At 41.8% G+C, this 18,411-nt stretch overlaps 1 protein-coding gene across 1 annotated transcript in view; it reads right to left on the minus strand.

Moving 5' to 3' along the window:
* Positions 1-14,824, minus strand: part of bmp5 (bone morphogenetic protein 5) — a 142,699-nt gene extending 127,875 nt beyond the window's left edge. Inside the window, exon 1 of the mRNA XM_087978465.1 lies at positions 14,043-14,824. Within this exon, the coding sequence (XP_087834591.1) occupies positions 14,043-14,454 (412 nt within the window). The 5' untranslated portion in view covers positions 14,455-14,824. The remainder of the gene's footprint in view (positions 1-14,042) is intronic.
* Between the last annotated feature and the right edge of the window lie 3,587 nt (positions 14,825-18,411).

Here is an 18,411-nt window from a genome sequence, read left to right on the forward strand (position 1 = left end):
GATTCACACTTACTCCAGCATATATTTTTTTCCCATGATTACTAGTGCATCTGTTAGTATTTAGAGCTTTCTTCAGTACTGCCACAAAGAAACAAATTTGTTCATCCCTAAAAACGTTGGGTCGCTTTCTGAGAGGATTGTCAACTATTTGGTGCTACTTTAGAAGCTCAATGGTGACATTGTTCAAGATATACTACCTGTGGGATTAACAATGTAAACTTCTGGGAGTTTAAAAATTTCCCATGTCCCTAAATCACACAGCACACCTCCTAATTTCTTAAATTTACAACAGGAAGTAATCAAGTGCAATTACCAGCAGGTCAAATGGTCATCTGATAAGAATAGCCAAGATCAAATAGTCAGGAAGGTCAGTACTGCTGAGCTCATGGGATGTTAAGCAAAGTAAATGGTAGGAGATGCCTCCCATCAGCAGTCATTAGAAAATAGTGCTTACAGGCAATTGTTCAGAACCAAGGTCTTCACCACATAATGTTCTGCTAAAATGTGATTGAAAACAAAGATGACTGTTTGATGTTACTTCTTCTTTCCAGTTTATAAAGCTGTTTAATAAAAAGGGATTAAAGAATACACGAGAGAGTGTTACAAAGCTGTAATCTAATCAAAGAGTATAGATGGCATCATAAATTTCAATGGACAAAGCTTAATGGTTTATTGCCTCCAATTGTATCCTTCGGTTAGATTTCAGCTTTACACTCACTCCCTCTCATGAATGCTTATTTTCTTTTAGTTCTGTCTTATATTATCTGCTTTCTAGGCTTCTGAAGGTTTGGCAGCATATATACAAACATACATATGATGCTCACAGAAAGAGATTAGCCGTTCTTAACCTACTGCTGATTGCAAGGGTTTTCAATCATCAGCACATATTGTAACCAGAGTAAATTAGGAACCAACAGAAATAACATAACCACAAAATAAAAAGAATTCAGTGAGCCTTTTAAAATTGTTGCTTAAAACACAACTAATATGAACAAAATAATGAATAAATAATAAATTGAAAGGCAGAAAAAGTGTCTTTTTTTAAAATAATAAATCCACAAATGCTGGAAATCTACTGTCAAACTATGAATCCAACTTTTTTTGTTCTCATATTGGATTAGCTACAGTGTGGAAACAGGCCCTTCGGCCCAACAAGTCCACACCAACCCTCCGAAGAGAAACCCACCCCCCTATATTTACCCCTGACTAATCCACCTAATACTACGGGCAATTTAGCATAGCCAATTCCCCTAACCTGCACAGCTTTGGACTGTGGGAGGAAACCAGAGCAAACCCACACAGACACAGGGAGAATATGCTAACTCCACACAGGCAGTTGCCCAAGACAGGAATTGAACCTGTATCCCTGGCGCTGTGAGGCAGCAGTGCTAACCACTGAGCCACCATGCCGTGAGTGTGCCTTTCCAGTTTTTGCTTTAATAATCACTTAATTCACCAGGTTTGTTTTCTCTCCTGAGATATCAATGCACACAAACCTACAGCCACTGAAAGTGAACACTGGCTCACTTTCTGTGCTCTCAGCTTGTCTGCAGTACCAATACCATTCTGAGATCACATCCAGTGGAAGAGATCAGTGAATAAAGCTGGAACTTCTCTGGTCTACACTTGTATACACTCCCTCAGCTTCCTCTGCTCCAAGGAAAACAGACCCAGTCTATCCATTCTTTCCTCACAATTGGCACTTTCATTCCAGGCAATATCTTTGTGAATCTCCCCTGCATCCTCTCCAGTGCAGAAACAGTTGAATTCCAGTGATGACTGATTTTGTTCCTCTTTAAAACATGAATGTTTTCCATTATTTGCTTTGATAATCACTTAATTCGCCAGGTTTGTTTTCTCTCCTGTGCTCCAGAGATATCAATACACACATACCTAAGGCAAGGAACACTGGCTCACTTTCTGTGCCCTCAGCTTGTGTGTAGAATCCATACCATTCTGAGATCACATCCAGTGGAAGAGATCAGTGAACAAAGCTGGAACTTCTCTGGTCTAAGATGTTGAATTTACAGCAAAGAAACAGGCCATTCTGCCCATCTCATCTAGCACCTGAAAGGCACGAGTTTCTAATAATTGTAGCATTAATCATTACATATATTTAAAGTCAAGGATTGAGAGTCATGAACACATAATTGAAAGGTGAGCAAAATGAATGCTAAACCGGAAAAACAAATGGTCAAATTCCAAAAACCAAAACTGCAACAAGAAAACAATATTACAATGGGGAAGGGTTTCTGAATGCTGTGGTTTGCAATCTCCTCCAGAAATGCAATCAGGAAATTGTGCAAAGAAAGAAGCTATGAAGCTAGGCAGTCAGCAGGACAGGAGTTGTCCGCTGCAGGCATGAAGAGGTATCTGGTGAGGGAACAAAGGGACTCAAGTGCCCTATACCCAACCAATGACAATATAGACTTGCTGGCCTGGTGTCAAACTGGTGTAATAGTCAACAGTGTTGCAAGAATGACCCTTTGACTCCAGGTCATCTGATTCTCCCAGATGCCTGGCAACTTCTGTATGAAAGGATGTAGCTATGAAAACAACTCGTTTCTGCCCAGACATCTGCAATTTTCCAAAGAACTTCAAAATGATGAGAAAACCTTTGACCAGATAATTACATAGACCATTCAGCTCATTTTAGTTCATTTATCCCAAAGGATCCAAAAGACGTGGGGCAGCATGGTGGCTTGATTCCAGCCTCGGGCAACTATCTGTGTGGAGTTTGCACATTCTCCCTGTGTCTGCATGGGTTTATTCTGGGTGCTCTGGTTTCCTCCAACAATCCAATGATATGCAGGTTAGGTGAACTGACCATGCTAAATTGCCCATAGTGTTTAGAGATGTGCAGGTTAGGTGCATCAGTCAGGGGTAAATATGGGATAGTAGGGGAATGGGTCTGGGTGAGTTACTCCGTGGAGGGTCAGTGTGGACTTGTTGGGCTGAAGGGCCTGTTTCCACACTGTAGGGATTCTATGATCTATGACCCTCCCCATTATAATACGGAGTCAAAGATCTACAGCACAGAAAAAGGCCCTTCAGCACATCAAGTCTGCTCCATTTAAAAACCACCACCTAATTATTCTAATCCCATTTTTCAGCATTTGGCCCATAGCCTTGTCGGCTTTGGCATCATAAATGTACATCTGAGTACTTAAATGTTATGGGTTTCTTCCTCTAACACCTTTTCAGGCAAATTCCCACCATCCTCCAAGTAAGAAAACTTGACCTCACATCTTATAAAAATTCTGCCCCTTCCCTTAAATCTATGCCCCCCCAGTCATTGATTCCTCCTTTAAGGGGAGAGGTTTCTTCCTGTCTCCCAGTCTGTGCTCCTCAATTGTATACAACTCAAATTATGTCCCCTCTCAATCTCCTTTGCTTTAAGGAAAACAACCTCTCTCTTCAATCTCTCTTCAAACCTAAAACACTCCAGCTCAGACATCATCCAGTTGTTTCTCAAATTAGTCCAATGTCCTCCACCACTCTGCCCAAAATCTATTCATCGTTGCTTGTGTGAAGAAGAATTTGCTCAGATCTGTCAAAAATGTTATTCACCTTTGAGATTTTGTTCTTTCCTGATCTTTCTTTCAGTTACCATTTAGCAGCCAATATTTTTATGAAATATTTCAGTAATAATATAACTCCATAATATTGTATTGTGACTATGCTAACATTAACATTTAAATCAAAAAGAAAAAAAATCCAGATGTGAATTTAAATCTTACAATATTGTGCGCTAAGCTATCCAATTTTCCAAATATTTGTTACCTCTTCATTAATTTGCCGTAATAAATCTCGTAAAATTTCGTAAAATTGTTTTGTGCTCATTAAGTAACAGATACATAGGTCTCTAACACCAAAAAACAATTGTCTACCAATGATATTTGTTTTGAATGCTTCTTGCGTTGCTGTCAGATTCTCAGGCCACTCAGCTCCTGACCTCATTATAGCCCTGCTCCAAACATAAACAAAACAGCTGAACTCAAGGTCAGTTCAGAATGATTATCTTTGACATCAAGGTACCATTACACTGAGTTTGCCATCAAGATTCCCACTACAACTGGAGTCAATGGGAATCAGGGAGAAAACACTCCTTTAGTTGGTGTCATATCTAGCACAAAGTTTGATTATTTCTATTCATTCCTGGGATTTGGGCATTGCTGGTTAAGCCAGCATTTATTGGCAATCCCTAATTAACCTCCAAAGCTGCTTTCTTGTTCCACTATAGCCCTTGGGCATTGTTAGGAGGGAAATTTGAGGATTTTGACACTTGAGGAATGGTGGTCTAATTCAAATCAGGATGGTGTATGGCTCAGAGAGAACTTGCAGATCATAGCATTCCCATGTATCTGTTGCCTCTCTCCTACTTGGTGGACGAGGTCCCAGGATGGGAAGGTGCTGTAGGAGCAGCCTTAATAGTTTTTGCAATGTATTTGGTTGACATTACACACTGCTGATACTGTTGAAGACAATGAATATTAAAGTGGTGAATGGAGTACCATTCAAGCGGGCTGCTTTCTCCTTGATTGTGATAACTGCACTCACCCAGGCAAGTGCGGGATATTCCATCACACTCCTGACCTGTGCCTTGTAGATGGTGGACAGACTTTGAGGAGTCAGAAGCTGGGTTACTCGCAACAGTATTCTTAGCCTCTGACCTGCTCTTGTAGCCATGGTGTCTATATGGCTCATCCAGTTCAGTTTCTGGTCAATGGCAACCGCCAGGATATTGATAATGAGGAATTCAGAGATCGCAATGGACTTAAGAAGCTCAATACCATCCTAGACAAAGCAACCTATTTTATTGTCATTCAATCCATAACCTTGAATATTCATTCCCCTCACTGACACATTCGCAGCATTTACAGCAATGATTTGCTGAGGGTCTCCCAACACCTTCCAAACCCAAAACCTTTGCCACTTAGAAGGACAAAGGTGAAAGATGCATGGAACACCAGGACAGAAAATTTCCCTCCAAGGCACACCCTTTCCTGAATTGAAATTGTGTTGCTGCTCCTTCACAGCAGTTTGTCAAAATCCTGGAAGTCCCTCCCCACAGTTTTGTAGGTGTACCTACACCACGTGGACTGAAGACAGCAGCCCATCACAACCTTCTTAAAGCCACAAGGAATGAGTAATAAAATGCTGGCAGAGCCAGTTAAATCTACATCCTCTGAATGAATTTTAAAAAGTACCAAGAAAGTGGAATATTCTCCAAATTGGCACCCGGTCAAGCTATCCTGGATGATTCGAGCTGTCTCCACCCTACCAACAATGGTGTAATATTCCTCTGGTCAATACATAAAACCACATCTTAAAAATGATTACACTGAGTTTCCTATGCTTGATGTTTTCATTGAGATCATCAACTTCCTTTCAGAACTGCCATAAAACTCTGTCAGAGGAGACATTTGAAGAGGAAGTCAAACAGATTTACATTCGAACAATTCACAATAGTCTGGGGAATATTTGCCCTCTCAGAATTTAAAACCATCAGGTGAGTGTTCAACATGGCACAAGCAGGACATTTTCCTTTCATTCAGAAGCCACTCTTGTGACTGAGTCAGTATGAGGGGAATGGAATATTTTCCACTTCAGGCTCTCAGTCAAACTATCCCAGATCAGCAAAGCTCTCTCTGAGCCAGTAGAATAAACCTTGAATAGTTCTCTTTTTGCTACGGACTTTTGTGTCACTAGGAGACACTTAGCAATTGCCCAATCCCCCTACAGTTGGGCCTCTAACTTCCAGTACAGAAAGAAGACTTTTATTCTATAAAAAGATCCAAATTCAAGAAAGCTGAAAAACTCCTTCAGTGCAGCCCTGTGAAGATTAATCTTTCCTTTATTAAACTCAGTTTGTGAAGCTAGTTCTACGTTTAGTAACTTATTCACAGCATTGCTATGAATTGCTGCTTCAGTAATGACAAAATTCAGAGGTTCAGAAAAACAGTTACGAATGCAAAAAGAAATTGATACGCTGTGTTATGTGGAAGTAATAAGTCTTTTTATGAAGACTGATTATACAATTCTCAAGATTTAGCAGAAAGTTTATTCATCCTTGTCCTGTTCTCACACCAACAAAACTGTCTGAATATTAATGTAATAAGGTTATTGGCTGTTTAGAGCATTTTGCAATGAGATAGAATGATCAAAGTTTTGTATCATAACCAAATTGTAAACTTTGTATTCATTGCGATTTATCCTGTGTACTCTTTCTTGTAGTTAATGATGCATTTGCATTTAGCTGCTAAAGGTCTCAGAAATAATAATTATTATTTTAACTGCTCCACATCACTTCAAAACACCAACTGACAAATGCTAAAATAGCAAAGACCTGCAGTTTAAATCTTTTCACATAGTCAAACAGTAATATCAAATCAACGTACTTTAAATGGTCCATAAAGTTTAATGAAAACTTCCGAAAATAGCAGTAACCTACAGTAATTTTGTTTTCCCTGTGCCAGATGTATTTAAGGGAAATCTAGGCAAACATATGAAGGAGAAGGGAATGGAAAGATATGCTGGTAGGCATGGATGATTTGTGGGAGGAGGCTCACATGGTGTATTAACACAAGTATAGTTCTGTTAGGATAAGTAGGATGCATAGCACAGACACACCCTTAGTAATATTAAGCAATGTGATGTTACCTTTACTGTTAACCCAGGTCCCTAGTGAACAACTGGCATTAAAACACGTCAACAAATTGAGAACAAGGAATTCATTTTATATTAAGCCCCAAAGGTAAAAATCTTGCAGAATTCTGCTGACAAGGTCACAGAGGTCACAAACAGCATGGTTTCAAAAGTAAACAGCATATGTATTACATATACATCTCAGCCATGATTTTCTTAAGTCACTATTAATTATGTCTTTGATTATTACAACATTTGCAGATGTTGAAAGGAGTAAAGGACTGGCATGAGTCTTTTTGGTTATTAATATCCTTGATTCCTTTTACTTCTGGATTGCATGCGATATGAAAAAACATCAAGTGTCGAACTTATTAAACAGTAAGCCAGTAAGAAAAGAAACTACTCAACAAACCAACGGACCAGTGGATGTTCAAGTTGAAAAAATGAACTGGCACCAAATGTTCGAAAATAAAAAGGTGGCCAAGATCAACAAGTGATTGGACTCAGAATGTAAAAGACAACAACAAAGAAACTTCAAATGGAAGCAACAGAATCTATCATATTTGGGTCTGAAGATTGCTCTGTGGACAAATTGCACCCAAGTCTCCACACTTAAACACTCCTCACCTTAAGAATAGGGTAATTTCATTGTCCAAAATGGTTCAAACGCAATTGAAGTAGAGAAATGGACCTCAAGGTACTCAAGTGGACAAGTATAAATCTTGGAGTGAAAAATGATCTCCATTGGAATGAGTCTCATCAGTACAAGCAAAAAACATCTCTGTATCCTATAGCTTTGTTAAATCATTTCTTATACAGCTCTCAGAGTCTAAAATATCTCCAGTTTCTTTCCCTTCACAGATGACCAATCGATGAGATAAGACCCGAAAATAAACGTTTAACATGTCAGCCCCTTTGGATGCGATACAGTAAAGGCAGAAGTGGTTGATCAGCTCCCAGATAACCGAGGCCTTGTGTTTGGGAAGGAGGCAGAGGCATTGAACCATTTGATTGTTATCCCACAGTTAAATCTGTCCAAAACTGGGAAGGTATTGAAATGGCCTTGCTCAAATGAACAAAACTGATTGGTGACCTATTGACTAGAAGCCTGCCACCATAGTGCACTCCCAGGCCCATAACCCTGGATTCACATTCCAAGAAGGAGATAACGTGGAGAGATAGAGTATGAGGTTGTCTCTCTGGAGATGCTGGCCAGAACCCAGCCATGTACTGGTAAGAAAGTGTGTCTATCACAAAGGCTGCAAAGCTGAAGTGCTGTTGATGCAGCATCAATGGAGCAGGAGGACTCTGGTCTCCATCAACATCAGAGATTTGCTTTCCCCCAGTATCTGAGTCAACAATGTTCATCAACAAAAGTATTCTCTAGATAATGTTAAAAGGTGAAAGAAGCAACCCGAAATTTGATGTACATTCTTGTAGCAGAGCTATTATGCAAATTCTATCAGGTTATTGTTATGGATAAAAGAACTGAAGAATTTATGATGACACATTTTTGCCTTGATTTACTAATATCCAATGATGTAATTTTAAAACTACAATCTTGAGCATCTGGATTAAACACCAATGCCCCTTGCAACAAAACCTTGCAGTTTGAATTTAAAACAATGCCGAAATAAAGAGGAAACGGATTTGCATTTACATAATATCTTACCCATCCTCACAGTGGTAGTACAATGGCTCACTGGTTAGCACTGCTGCTTCACAGTGCCAGGGACCCAGGTTCGATTCTAGCCTTAGGTGATTGTCTGTGTGGAGCTTCCACTTTCTCCCCGCATCTGCGTGAGTTCTCTCTGAGTGCTCTGGCTTCCTCCCACAGTCCGAAGATTGCAGGCTCGGTAGCTTAGCCATGGAAAATGTAAGGTTACAGACATGGGGTGCAGTGGTAGATCTGGGGGGGGATGCTCTTTGAAGGGTCAGTATGGACTCGATGAGCTGAATGGCCTGCATCCACACTGTTGGGATTCTAAGATGCCTCAAGGTACTTTACATTCAATATAATTGAGATTTGAGTGATTATGCTGCCTTGGACTATGCCTTTAAGTCCAGGCTAGAATGTAGGGATCATGTGACTATTCCAAATTCTGCCTGGCAAGAAGCTTGGCGAGCTAAAGGGCCTGCTGAGCAAGGTGTAAGGTTCTCACATGTGGGAACAACAGGCAAGGTCAGCTGTGCTAACAATAAGTAGACTTACCAACTCAAGGCTTTTGGACAGAGGAGAAAACAGAGGGGAAAAGAACAGCTATTGGTATGGTCAACAGAGAGAACACGCTGCAGAGTCTTTGCAAATTTCCAAAGACAACAGACACCATCTCCTCCTTGTAATGATGAGATGTAATGCAGAGCTATTTATGGAATCTGCTGCATTTGTCTTGGCATGGGTGGGGTTAAGCATAGCCATCCGAGGGGGCTTTACTGCTGGCTGTGGATTTTGGAAACTCTGAAATCTGAGTGAAATGCCTGGAGGTATTCATGCAAATTTCTTACTTGGTGAAATGGCAAAAAAAATGAATCCATCGGAAGCTTGATGTGTCTGTGAATGGCTTGCTATATGAAATGTAATTCTGTGGAGAACATGGTAAGTATAAAAGAGGAACATTCCCTTCCTTAAGTACATAAATTGACTGCAAAGTTAGAGCTTATGGTATTGTTATTGGTTGATAATTACAGGAAAATTCCCAGAAGTGAAATTTTGCCATGTCATCCTTTTCAGTTATTAACTGTAAATTTGAATTTCTTTTTAAACATCAGTCTCTATTGGATTACAAAGTACTGTTGAAGTATAGTCATTATTATAATGTTGTTATGCAGCAACTAATTTGCACATAGCAAGTTGCCACAAACAGCAATGTGATAATGATCAAATAATCTGCCAAATGTGGTCAGTTTAGGGAAACATATTACCCAAGACATGATCAGGCCTGCTCCTTCCAGTTCCACATTGGAAAACTATAATAATCAAAGCTTTTGTTTAGGCCTCTTAAGAACTATTGATAAGATCACATGCAGACTTAGTGATGTTAAAAGCAACAGACATAGCAACTAATACTGTTCAGGTGGAGCTGGGGAGCCCAAACTTTGAAAAGGATCCATAAACAGACTTAAAGTCCTGCGTGTACAGGCGGAAAAGTACCTCATACACATCTTTGCCACCGGCTATGGTCACTTATGCTGCATCCTTTGTCAGTGAAGCAGGTAACACGCTTCTAGTTTGGAAAATGTGCCCAAATGCTCTTTACCATATGTAGATTAGGTACAAATTCACTGAGTTTCTAGGCCTATGCTTCCACACACTAAGTCAATAAATCTGCCTTATAAGCTAAATAACAGTTTCAATGTTGCATACAATATAAATAACTCGCACTGGTCTTATTTCATGATTAGAAACTAAATAACTCAACAGTTAGTTGCTGTCATTACAGTATAATATTCATTATATTTGCAACAATTTTGATTGCAAGACCAAATATTTACTGTCGTTTAGATGTCATTGCCAAATGGGTAATCAATCTCTGAAATGTAAGCCAGCTTGTGTGCATATACCTGTGCAAATGAAACTGTACAAACTTATAATTTTTGGGGGACGGTTATATGAGCTTTACGGCTTGGGGTAAGTCCAGGAACATTGAGGTCTTGATAAATTTAACTTCAAGAACATAATTACTTTACTTCTCTTTCTCACCTGCAGTTAGGTGAGAAAAGAAAATGATGAGGGAACTGCCAGAGATCGTTGGGGAGCCAAGCCAGGAGAATGGGCTACAGAGCAGAAGAGGGTTAGTGCGTGGTACTTATATGACAGTACAGAGAAGAGGGTCAGTCAGCCACATTAGCTGCAGGTTAGAAAAGGAACGCACATGCAACAGTTCAATTTAAATTGGACTCCCGATTGAAACTTTACAATTACAATGTAGTGTGGCAAAACTCCAAGTTGGGGCACTCATGCAGTACACTAACTGTTGCTAGAACCCCTTAATTTAACATTACTTTTCACATTTTCAAAGGCTTAACTGCCACAACTTGACACCCTAATGTCCTTTAATTCATTAAGGGTGGGTTAATATCAAGGCTGCAGTTCATTTAATGCTTACTAAATCAACACTGGTCTCAAAACTTCAGTAATGGAAATGATCTCTCCATAAAAACTCGAGAAATAATAAAGTTCATCAAACATAGTATGTGGAATCACAGAAACAGTACATTAGCTATTGGATTACAGCTCCTGTTTAATAATTGTCTCATTGTCTTCAGTAACTGTAATTAGTTTTTCTATGCTTACATGCAAATAACTACAAAAAGTTATAACTCAATCAAGTTATGATTAGCTCTTCACCAATATAACAAGATCTGACTTAAGGACCATTTCTGATGATCAAATGTAGCTGCTTTATCACACAACCTTTTTTTCAGTATTGATTGAGTTCTTAATAGTAAAAAACAATTTTCAATATAATGTTCTGATGGTGAAGTAACAGAGATGAGACAGCTCTCGTCAACAGGAATGTTTGATTTGGAGTTAGTCAGCTACAAATAACATACATGTAACACTGCATTAACAACTCATTTCATCAACATTCATTCAACTGCGAGCTTTGAAATATGACATTTAGTTTTGGAAATGCATTACTAAACAAACAGCTTGTTGTGGAACTGTTGCGATTTATATTTCTGACAGTATAAAACCGAGCAAAATGTGTTTCTTATTTTACATATCTGTAATCATGATACTAGACAAAACTATAGCAACACCGGTATCCCATAAATAATTATTTTCAATAAAAAACCTCCCTAGATTGTCATGGCACTGCCCAACACACCATCCGAAAGTGCAATTAACTATATCCAAAGTAGAGATGTTAATAGTGTCATTAGTAAACTACATGCAGTTATATTTTTTGCCAAACTACTAAGAAACTTCAAGTGAACAATTTGCTGAAGGTAGTAAGCATTGCCAACACTTGACATTATATCATCTTAAAGAGTTAACAGCAGTTTTATATAAGGCTTTGACAGCGTAGTCAGACACAAAATTGTTTAACTGTGAGAATAAGCAAAACAATGTTATGAAGTCCCCAATAAATCAAATAAGAAATTCAGAAGGAACGTCCTCAACCAGCTGCTGGAAAAGAATGCGCGAGTCTTACGGGGGTGGGGGGTACTTGAGCCCACCAGTATTCATAACAATGGAAGTTGAGTAAATTTAGAGGGAGAGGTTTTACTGCCGGAGTTTCATGAGGGTGGATGGGAGGAGAAATGCCAGCATGGACTGTTTGGGCCGAACGACCTGTTTCTGTGACTGTACAAACAATGGAATTATGTGCAGAACAAGAAATCATAATCGCATTGGAACATAACCCTTCAGTAAATATGCAGTTTGCCACACTTTTAACGTTCAATTTCAAAACCCTTGAGATAATTACGGGGTTGCCTTTAACTTCCGTGAGAAGCAAGGGATGGTTGCAGTAGTTTCAATATTCAGGGTGTAATCAGTTCTTGCCAAGTGCTATTGAACTGTTCGTCTCTGCAGAATTCGATACTCTGAGATCGAACGAGTGACAATAAAGAATGTGGAATGTTCCCTCCACCTGCCGAGGTACAAAGGCTTAACCTCCTGTAGCTGCAGGGCTAATGAAGCAGCAGCAAAATTAAACTTTCCTTCATCCAGCCTCCGCCTTCCCTAGAGGATTCATGGGAAATCATTAGAAAGGATTGAAAGGGTCACGGGTGCCTTGAAACCCCCCGGGGAGCCTTTGTCCACGCTTCATAATTGACACCTTGGCGAGTTGTTTTAATTTAAACTAATATAGGGACCAAATTACGAAAGGGTACGTTTACAAAACAAGATTAAACGCATTATAAATCAGCATCCAATTGACTCGGAACGTGCAACTGGCTGAAGTCATCCTGATGTTTTAAAAAAAACGTTTCGTGCACAGTAGGTTTATAAACATTTTGCTGGGAGTGAAGTTGCTAATTGAACTAAGTTGTATAGACATGATACTCTAACATATGTTACCACAGAAAATAGCAACCCTGTGCCAAGTTATGTCTGTAATTTAATATACATGGACTGGGAATGCATTAATGTTGTTGTTAATGTAAAGGCTGTTGTTTCAAAGCGGACCAAAGATTAGATGAAACTTGATTTCTCTCATTCATTATTACACCCAAGCACGGTGTCTAGTCGAAGGGAGGGAATGTGCTTTTGGTGGGGGTGAAAAGGGGAGCTTATTTTTAAGCTTTGTGTTTCCACCTTGAATTATTGTCCCTGGCGCTTATGTGCAGGAAGCTGGATGGTGGCATGAACTCTGAGCTTAGTGCAGTGTGCTCACTCGGGCAGAGTGGGGGGGGGTGGAATGGAAAGTCGTTCTGCCTCCGAAATAAAAGGCCGAAGTAGCTCGGATGCTCTGTCAGCCATCTGCTGCAGGCGGTTCACGGCCAACCCTCTTTGATCCTCTGTGCAATCCGGCTGAGCGAATGACAGCAGCGCACGCCGAGGAAAAGGGATGTTATTAGAAACTGGCCCGAATCAAATGGCAGCGTTTACGAACTTCCCTCAAGCTGTCGAGTCCGTGAATGCTCAGGAAGAGAAACAGAGGGATCGCCGTTTGAAAGGCCACTCGTTAGGAGTTCAATACAGGAGCTCAGTAGGAGCCGGTACAGTTCATCCAGTCTCCCTGAAACACCGTTTGTTCAAAACAGCGGACTAAAGTGTCACTTACAAAACAAAAACACATTTAACACAGGCTTTAGGCTTCTTTTTGAAAGGAATGTTTTGCACCTCCCTTTTGACACGGGAATATCCCGGCGGGGAATTTTTTTTTGCAGGATTTAGCCCAGGCGATTCGCGCTGAACTTTGAAAGAATTAAAACAATGAGCAGGTTTAGGCAACCACGGATCTGCAAAACTTGGGCTGAAGCTGTCGCTCCGAAACGGGGGTGAGGGGACAGGGGAAGGAGTTGAAAGTCGAAATTAATAGTCACCGAGAAAGCTCATCTATTCCCAGTTTCTGTGGCAAATCTCTACTCTTGGATTGATTTGGGTGCAGGGTCAAGGGTACTCTGATGTAGTTTTCATAATCCCGTAGATATGGGTTACTTTTTTTTGGAGGTGGGGGGGGACAGTTCCTTTCAAACTGGGGAATGTACCTTCACGTTGTCCCTTGGTGTTTGGAGTTGGTTAGCGGGTCAACATTCGGTCAAAATTGGAGGGGAGTGGGGTTTCAGGAGGGAGGTAGTTACATAAAGCTCGATCCAGCATCAGGAGCGAATCCAAAGCTTGGAATGATTCTCTCCTTGAAAGAAGCATGTTGGGCTAGGGGAGGCATCGCCGGAGTTCCCAATCAGGCGGGGCATGCAGTCAGAAAGCCAGCGCTTACCCAGGTTCACGAAGCTCATGACCATATCGGCATCGTTGAGGAAGTTGGTGTCGTGCAGGCTGGCGAGGGGAGGCCGCTGGGTGCTCAAACTGCTCCGGTAAGGCACCGAGCCCCGGGCCGCCCCACGCTCCGGCTCCTGCTCACTCGCCATCGCGTTGTACAGGTCGAGCATGAAGAGCGGGGCGGACGAGCTGTGCTTCCCCACCGAGAATGGCCTGGGCCGGTGAGGCAGCCCCAGGATTGACAGGATCTCCCTCTGGATCTCCCTCCTCTCGTGGTTCCGCAGGCGCCGGTAGATGAAGCTGGAGTGGACGTGCTGGTCGGCGAAGTGTCCCTGGCCAGTTCCCAGTAACACGGTCCAGATCGCCAACAGTCCCCCCGCCACTCTCCACCAAGCTTCCAGGCTGTCCATTGCACTTCCCTCCTACTCTGGGGGCACCTTCTCTCCCTGTTAGAGCTCTCTGCCGATCAGTAATTCCCCGTTTTCCTGATGGTCAGGTCCAGGACAACTCCGGAACTGAACTGTCAACAGCCCCAGGCAGGTAACGTGTTCATGTCGCCGCTGGGACACTGTGCATTGGTCGGACTTTTTTTTTGCTTTAGTTAAAGCTTCCGAAATTGCTGGTCTCCCCGTCCGTTTCCTCCTTTAAGCAGAAGCCCTCAGTCTGGAAGTCTTGTCCACTGGTGCACTGTCCTGGTAGATAAAGTGGAGAAGGGGAACTGCGGGACTGAACGTGTTACAGCCCCTGGCTGTCTGTGTGAGTGCGAGTGAGTGAAGCTTTCTCTCTCTCTCTAACTCTCTCCGCCTTTAGCTGGCGCTCTCTCTCTCTCTCTCCCTTTTCCCATCAGGACACACAGCATCTCCGCAATCTCTCAAATCTCCCTCTTCCCATTTCACATCCTGTCCAAATCATTTTGTTCAGTTCTTTCCAAAGTGATACCTGATTTTGCAGCTGTACAATCTGGGGGAGGGCTGTATCTGATCAGCTCGTCCTGCGGACTGATGGTCTGATGAACAGGGTGGAACACTGTAAGCTTTCAGATTGGCGTAGCTCGCCCGGGAGGGAAACTAGAGACCCCAGGAATCAAGGGCTGTGGTCCCCGAAGGGACTGGAACAGTGTCGGTGTTGCCCATATCCCTCCGTACCCCCATCCCTGGGCACTGCCTGTCTCCAAATCCAGCGGGCACGGTCCACATCTCTCACCTCGATAAAGGTACAGTGACGGGCAGGGGGTGTGGACGGACTCCGTCTGAAATTGGGTGGAACTTGTGTATCATTCCTGCTCCCAACCATTCCTCCCCACACGGGAATCTTTGGGATAGAGTTCGAATTACTGTTCGTGCCGCTATGACCCGGCGGATTATGGGCTAACACTGCGGGGGGGAACCCCTCCAGAAACTGTGGAGGCCAGAGGAGAATCGAACAGCCCATTGCTGAGCAAGTTTCAAAGTGCATTTACACTGTCCCGTTCCCTGGGGGATTCTGCCTACTGCTGGTTGGAAGAAGACTGCCTTTCTTCATTCAACACAAGGGACGCTAATTCAAGGCATGTTTGATGCACTGTTTCCCAAATCAAATAAAAACAAAAACTTGACACGGTTGGATCCTGTTTTTTTCCAGTGACATTAGCTGGCACTTGGAGGAGTGGACGTGCTTATGGAATATGCTTTATGTTGGCGGTTAACCGCTGGTCCGGCCTGTTAGTAAACCCGCATCAGGTTAAACACAGGAAGGAATAAACCCTGTTGAACAAAGTGAAAGGTTTAATCACATCCTATTACACTGTCAATCTGCGCTGATGTGGAGGAGCCGGTGTTGTTGGACTGGGATGAACAAAGTTAAAAATCGCACAACACCAGGTTATAGTCCAACAGTTTTTTTTTTGGAATCACTGGCTTTCGGGGGAGCAGCTCTCCGACAGCTTGTGCTTCCAAATAAACCTGTCGGACTATAACCTGGTGTTGTGGGGAACACTGCAAATTCATTCTGTTGGGAAACTGAATGACAACCAAACCATCATTCAGGGTGCAGATTCTCACCTGTTTATCTGAGTCGTGGCTGTGAGAGCACAGAGGCACCAAGACTATGGGGAAACAGAGCGGAGTGGACTTTGGATTCGGGTGGGATATCTCTGCTTGGAGTTTGATTTCATGCCAAGCTGCCACAGAGATCTGATTCAGAAATCCAAAACTACAAGCTAGTTAGAAAGCTTTCTCCGTCAATCGATTGAAAATGGTTTGTTCCAATTTGGCTGTAATTATTTTTACCTGTCTGTGAAAGTGGATGGAAGAGATAAACAAAATAAAGGCAGATTTTTAACAAAAATACCGCGTGTTCCTTGATGAAGACTGATCGTTAATCTTGTATTTTGATACAGAAGCGGGGAGAAGTTGTTGCTTTTTAAAGTCCCTTTATCTCATTCAATAGCTGACCAGTATTCAAAAGGCATTATTTAGGTGAGCAGGTAATGAGTTTAAACATGTAAGCACAGGAGGTTAAAGCTGTAATAGGGTGATGAGCATTTCATTAAATTCAGAGTTTCATTCGTTAAACTGCTGAATGTAACTCCTTATCTCGGTTATCTCTCATAGATAACTGCCCTCCATAATCTGAAAGTGTCTGATTTAAGACCTACAAATTTATATGGCATGAATAGCTATTGTTGTCATGTAGGACGTATAGGTAAAGGACTTCCGGCCTCGGATCTTCGGGTGACTGTTTTAGATGGCTGACTTTGGGATACTCAACAATGCAGAGTTGCTGAGCATAGTCTGACCGGGATCTTGGGTTCATGTCCCACTACAGGTGACCCCACTACACTACACACACACTCTCACACAAGATCACACTCACATTCAGATAGACCCTCTCTCATATGGACACACACATGCACAAACACACACACTCAAGTGCACATCCTCTCACAGCCATATACTGTACTCTGTCACACTTGCGCGCATATCTATCAGACAGCTCCCCATACACTGTCCCTCTCTCCCACACACACACACACACACTCCCCCACACATACCCTTTTCCCCTCTCTCACACACACATGCAGACACATATACATAAGTCAATGGGGTGTATTTGCATTTTCAGATTTGTATTTGCAGATACATTCCATTTTGTACAAAAAGCAGACAATCTGTGGGCAGTCAGTCCATGTGACATTTTATAAATTCCTACTTTGGAAATAGAACCAGTCTGATTCAAGTTTGGGATACAGACAGACTCTAACTTCACACCTTTAATGCATTGTTTGAGCTGATATGTCACTTTTTCATATATACTGATAAAGCTTTAAGTTACCTCAGAGCTGTGACTTGAAAGAAATTCTGGGTTTTACATATTAATCACTCAAAACTTGCATCCCCTTTCTAAGTGATTAAAGACTTAACAGCAATCTAGGTTTGTTTGATATATCACATCAGTTTTATGACACTTTGATCTTTTACTATGTGTCCTATGATCCTGCTCCATTAGCGACCTGATGAAGGATCAGTGCTCCGAAAGCTTGTACTTTTAATTAAGCCTGTTGGACTATAACCTGGTATTGTGGGATTTTTTAACTTTGTCATTAAAGTCATTCTTCTTTTGTCTGTCATTTACTTCCTCTCAGTGTTCTTGCTTGGTCTGAAAACTCTGGGATCTTTTACACTGACTCTGCCTGCAACTGGGTCGGTCCAGAACAATGCTCTCTGCAGGAATAGATGTTAATGTTGCACTTCTTCATGTCAACTTTCAGCACATCCTTAAGGTGGTCCTTCTGTCCGCCTCTGGTATGTTTGTCACATCCTTTGGAAGCCTGGTATCTGATGTCTGAACTAAAGGAGATACCAAATGAAGCTGATGGTGGATGGTCTGTGCTGCCTGATTATGAGAGGACACTCATGTTTGGTGTACCTTTTCTCTTATTTGATAGTTAGGATCTACTGCAGGCCGCATTGATGCTATGACCCCAGTTCTTGTTGGTACCTTCTGTATGTTATCTGCCATATCAGTATAAATAAAGGAGGCATTTGAGAGCACCCTGAACATCCACAAGGCAAAGGTTCCTCATCAACCTGGCCTGGCATTGTAGAGCAAACCCCTGATCATTAAGGTCCACAGGAAGGCCTTGGAGAACATTGACCACTTCCAATACCTCAAAAATGTCTTGTTGGCCAAAGCAGCTATTGATGAAGAGATCCCACATCACCTTCAGTGTACAAGTACCAAAAATGGCATTCAAGGACAACAACATCAGATTTGACACCAAACTCAGGTGACCCCACTACACTATACACACATTTAGAGTTTATAGGGCTCTGGGGCTGAGATGTGGACTATCTATGGCAGACACCTCAAGGTGCTGGAGTAGTATC

Source organism: Chiloscyllium plagiosum, unplaced genomic scaffold, assembly GCF_037043375.1.
Source record: "Chiloscyllium plagiosum isolate Xiang-an unplaced genomic scaffold, Cpla_swu_hap1 HiC_scaffold_3, whole genome shotgun sequence".
NCBI classification, from domain to species: Eukaryota; Metazoa; Chordata; class Chondrichthyes; order Orectolobiformes; family Hemiscylliidae; genus Chiloscyllium; species Chiloscyllium plagiosum.